Raw genomic sequence first — 5,000 nt, forward strand, 5'->3', positions numbered from 1 at the left:
TATATATATATATACATAGACATATATTTCAAAGAAGAAAATAAAATAAACATTATGTGTAATTCGCGAAATTGACGCAAGGAGGTGTTAGCGTCGACGGTTGATCAAATGGATGGGATTGCTCCGGTTTAGTGAGTTATGGAGTGGGGAAGGAAGTAAATCAGGTCGTTTATAAATATGAGACAAATTCTTGATGAGACGTATTTGTACCGTTGACACGGTCGCTCTCGAACAAGGACTTATTTTGTTTTCCATTAACGCGATTTATCATTACTTATCTTTCCTTTTTTTTTTTCCTCTTGTAACTAAAATCTAGTCTATTCCCATATATTTATATATATATATATATATATATATATATATATATATATATAATTCGTAAGGAAGCATCGATCTTTTATTTTCAATTGGAAAAAAAAAGGAAGAATAAAATGGTTTTAAACGTACCGGACGTTAAGTTTTACAATGGCAATACTGTTCCTCAATTTGGATTGGGTACTTGGAAGGTATGTAAAAGAAAAAGAAAAAAAAGAAAAGAAAGAAAGAAGAAAAAAAGAAAACAAAAGAAAGAATCATTTCTCTTTCTCTCTCTCTCTCTCTCTCTCTCTCTCTTGTTTTGTCAATAATATTTTGTTACGTAATTCTTACGATGTCACCGCTGTGTCTTTGTCTTTTCTTTTTTTTTTTTTTCGTTACTCAAAACTACAATCTAATCAATATCGTAGTTAATACACTGTAGAACGTGTTACGTATGTATAGTATTATTTATATATATATATATATATTTTTTTTTTTTTCTATGAATACATGTTTAAATAATATTTTCTTAGAATATGATCGATGCAAGGTCATTTGTATATTACTACGATAATACGTATAATTAAAAGAATGTTTGACTTTACGATATTATTATCGTTATATTTGAATTTTCATTCGAAAAACTATTACTATGTAACTATGAAAAAAATATTTAATGGTTTGAAATAACATATTATTTGTTTGTTTTTTTTTTTTTATTTGGAAAAATTTTTTATTTTACGAAATAAAACCGAAATCAATGATTGCGATATGAAATATTTCAAATCTTTTTTACTCGTCTTTTTATTTATATTTATTTATTTATTTGTTTAGATTTCTTAATAAGTTCGACGAAATAGTTTGATGATTGAAACGAAATGTTTATCCTTTTTTTTTTTTTTCATTTCTTAATTTAATTCTGATTTTATTGAAAGAATAAATAATAAATTTATGCGAAATAATAAGGATAAGTTTCCAAATTTTTTTTTGTTTCTCTCTTTCTCTCTCTTTCTCTCTTAATTTTTTTTAAAATTTTTAATCATGAATTTTATTTAATTTTTCATATTACTCTCATACTATATTGGTATATATATATTTTTTTTTATCATTTTATTTGTGTGTGTGTGTGTGTAAATGTAATATTTTAATATTATATATTTTTTATTTTAGTCAAAACCCGGAGAAGTTGTCCAAGCTGTTAAGGATGCCATAGATATTGGTTATCGTCACATTGATTGTGCTTATGTTTATGGTAATGAGAAAGAAGTTGGGAAAGCAATAAAAACAAAAATTGCAGAAGGAGTTGTCAGCAGAAAAGATTTATTTATTACTAGTAAACTTTGGAATACATTTCATCAACCTGATTTAGTTGAACCTGCTATTAAAAAAACATTGAGCGACCTTGGTCTTGAATACTTAGACCTATATTTAATTCATTGGCCTATCGCTTACAAAGAGGGCGATAATTTATTTCCAAAAAATTCTGATGGTTCTCCTGAATTTAGTAATGCCGATTACGTTGACACATGGAAGGCTATGGAGGGTTTATTAAATAAAGGATTAACAAAGAACATTGGCGTCAGTAACTTCAATTCTGAGCAGATTAATAGATTACTTAAAAATTGTACCATTAAGCCGGTAACGAATCAAGTATGTATTCATTTTGATAAATTAATTATAAAATCCTTGATCAATTTGATTGTTAATAATTATAAATGGTTTTTTTTTCTTTTTTTTTTTTTTTTTTTGCCAGATCGAATGTCATCCATATCTAACGCAAAAGAAATTGTCTGATTTCTGTAAAGAAAAAGAAATTATAATTACCGCTTATAGTCCTTTGGGCTCACCAGATAGACCGTGGGCTAAACCGGATGATCCAAAATTATTGGAGGATGAAAAATTGTTGGAACTTGGAAAGAAGTATAATAAAACACCAGCGCAAATTCTTTTGCGCTATCAAGTAAGTTGAATTCTTTTTGTTATAATAAAAAAGATTGAAAAATATGAATATCATAATAAAATAAATACATTAAATAATATATTACAGTTGGATCGTGGACACGTTGTAATTCCAAAATCCGTTACCAAATCACGTATCGCAGAAAATAGTAATATTTTTGATTTTCAACTTAAACCTGATGATATTGCATACATAGATTCTTTCGACTGTAATGGAAGAATTTGTCCGATGACAGGGTAAAATCATTTTTATATATATTTCCAAATTAATATTTTGTTAATATATTAAAATTATGATATTTTATTTTGGATTTTCAGATCTGAGGGAAGTCCTTATTTTCCATTTGCCATTCCTTTCTAATTAATACAACAGATAAGTAAGATTAGTTTTGATCGCGTTCATAAAGATATTACATATAATTATTTTTAAAAGATGTGTATCTTAAATATTATCTTTGTTAATTACATTTATACGTACGTTCGCATTTTTCTACGCATGTATTTTGATATTAACAGATAATAAATTTTCGTTAAATAAAGAATCTCTCGTTTATAATATTTTAATGCAATTTGATGTAGTTGAACGAAAAAAAAAAAAGGGAAAAAAAGAAAAGAAAAAGAATTTATACATATGTATATATATAAGTGTGTATGTGTGTATATATAGCGTCGAACAATGTAATTATATTATAAAATAGTTGATTGATATTTAATTGCAAGAACAGGTGGAGTTATCGTCGTTGTCCTCACAACCGCAAGAACAACATTCGCAATATTCTTCGTCGGTGTCACTATTGTTCATGGGAATAGATAATGATGATTCAGCTACCGGTTGATATCCTTTGTCCAATGGACATAATGGCCCAGCTCCACATTTGCACGGTACATTAGATAATCCATAGGCACATTTTCCTTTGCAATTGCACCTACATTCATTTTTAATCTCCGATAAACGACATTTATTGCACGATAATGAATAAGAGTTATTAGAAGTGATCTCAAAATTGCAAGGTGCCTTTGGACAATCTGTAAAAAAATATAAATTTTCTATGAGTGATATTATATAGGAACTTGATTGCTTTCTTTATATATATATATATATATATATATATATATATATATATATATATATATATATATATATATATATATATTTTTTTTTGTTTCTATATATTTATATATAAATTAGGAAATAGAAACGTACTTGATGTTAATGTAGCACAGGGAGGAAGATCACATGGAAGATTAATTGAACAAGGATTTTTTCGAATATTATTCGATTTTAATGGACGTACATTAGGAGACAACGTTTTCGAAGATTTTCTTGACTTTTTACTCGTCGAAACATTTTCTTGATCATATTTTTTCACGCAAATACATAATTTTGATTCCTACGATTTAAAATCAATTGAAAAATAATATATATATATATAGTTTTGTTAAAAGAATTTAATATTTTATTATCGTACGTTATTTTTTTTTATTTATCAAAATTAATCTCTTTACTTTATTATCATGATCGGTCTCCTCCTCTAATTCATTTGAAATATCGATTCGATTTTTCAATATCTTCGATGGTTCTATTTCTTTTCTTTCAATCTTCGATGGCTTATCTCGTATTATTTGCTTTGAATTTTTAACAGGCTTAGTCGTATCTACAGTATGCTATAAATAATAATTTTTCTTTTGTATGTATGTATGCATGTATGTATGTTCCTTAATCTCAACAACATTTGTTGTTTTTGATTTGGTGAAACAACATTTTTAATTGGAGAAGTGGATCAATGAAGAATATTTAATTAAATATTAGTAATATTTGGAAAAGTATTTATTTTGCAAATGAAATTTATACCTTTGCAAATGCAAATTCAACGTTTCAAAATTATTGATGGATTCTTTTTTTTCTTTTTTTTTTTTTTTGTTTTTTTTTGTTCTTTTTTTTTTGACTTTTGATTTATTACTAACTGATAAAACTACTCAATAACACGTAAAATTAATTATTAACGTATAATGTGTGCGGTTTGATATTTATTCCTTCGCACGTCAATGTCAGAATTTCAATATAAATATTTGACGAAAACACAAATTGACAATAATATCGTTTTGATTTTGACAATGCGTTTTACAATGCTGATGATACGATCAAAAAAAAAAAAAAAGAAAAAGGAAAGAAAAGTAAAAAACGATATAATTTGATTCGTTGCAGTATTGCATTATATATTCATCATACATGCGATAAAATCTTTGCAATTCTTTGATACGAAAAATCAGACTTCATTCTAGATAAGAAAGATTGAAAGAAATATTTAGATGAATTATTTTTCTTTTTTTTTCTTTTTTTCTTTTTTTTTTTTCTTTGTTTTATTTATCTTTTCGTATACGTAATCATACGTACCTATGTAATTACGAATTACGTTGAGTTTTTAACTCAACGAATTACGAATTACAAAAATTTGGAATTTTTTAATAACAGAGGTTTACATTCGATTATATATATATATATTTTTTTTTTATTGTCAAGGCTTAAGAAGAAACGTTATTTTAGAAAAAATTGATTCGCAAAAGGGAAATGAATTTGATTTCGATTTTGCGAAGAAAGAAAAAGCAAAAAAAAGAAAAGTTTTAATTCGATTTTGCAAAGATTCAAATTTCAATTGTAAAAGTAGAAAAAGAAAAGCTTGAATTAGATTTGCAAAGTTTCGCATTTGAATTGTAAAAAAAGAAAAATCAAGGAAAAAAAAAAC

General features: G+C 25.8%; 2 protein-coding genes across 2 annotated transcripts in view; one reads left to right on the top strand and one right to left on the bottom strand.

Moving 5' to 3' along the window:
* LOC124431838 overlaps positions 1–2,798 on the top strand; it is a 7,768-nt gene extending 4,970 nt beyond the window's left edge. The window contains exons 8-12 of the mRNA XM_046980179.1: positions 310–506; positions 1,468–1,947; positions 2,051–2,257; positions 2,345–2,493; positions 2,575–2,798. Of these exons, the coding sequence (XP_046836135.1) occupies positions 310–506; positions 1,468–1,947; positions 2,051–2,257; positions 2,345–2,493; positions 2,575–2,617 (1,076 nt within the window). The 3' untranslated portion in view covers positions 2,618–2,798. The remainder of the gene's footprint in view (positions 1–309; positions 507–1,467; positions 1,948–2,050; positions 2,258–2,344; positions 2,494–2,574) is intronic.
* An 89-nt stretch (positions 2,799–2,887) lies between these two features.
* Positions 2,888–5,000, bottom strand: part of LOC124431804 — a 4,662-nt gene continuing 2,549 nt past the window's right edge. Inside the window, exons 4-6 of the mRNA XM_046980110.1 lie at positions 3,763–3,921; positions 3,461–3,647; positions 2,888–3,282 (exon numbers count right to left, since the gene is read on the bottom strand). Of these exons, the coding sequence (XP_046836066.1) occupies positions 2,966–3,282; positions 3,461–3,647; positions 3,763–3,921 (663 nt within the window). The 3' untranslated portion in view covers positions 2,888–2,965. The remainder of the gene's footprint in view (positions 3,283–3,460; positions 3,648–3,762; positions 3,922–5,000) is intronic.

Source organism: Vespa crabro, chromosome 22 (assembly GCF_910589235.1).
Source record: "Vespa crabro chromosome 22, iyVesCrab1.2, whole genome shotgun sequence".
Taxonomy (NCBI): domain Eukaryota; kingdom Metazoa; phylum Arthropoda; class Insecta; order Hymenoptera; family Vespidae; genus Vespa; species Vespa crabro.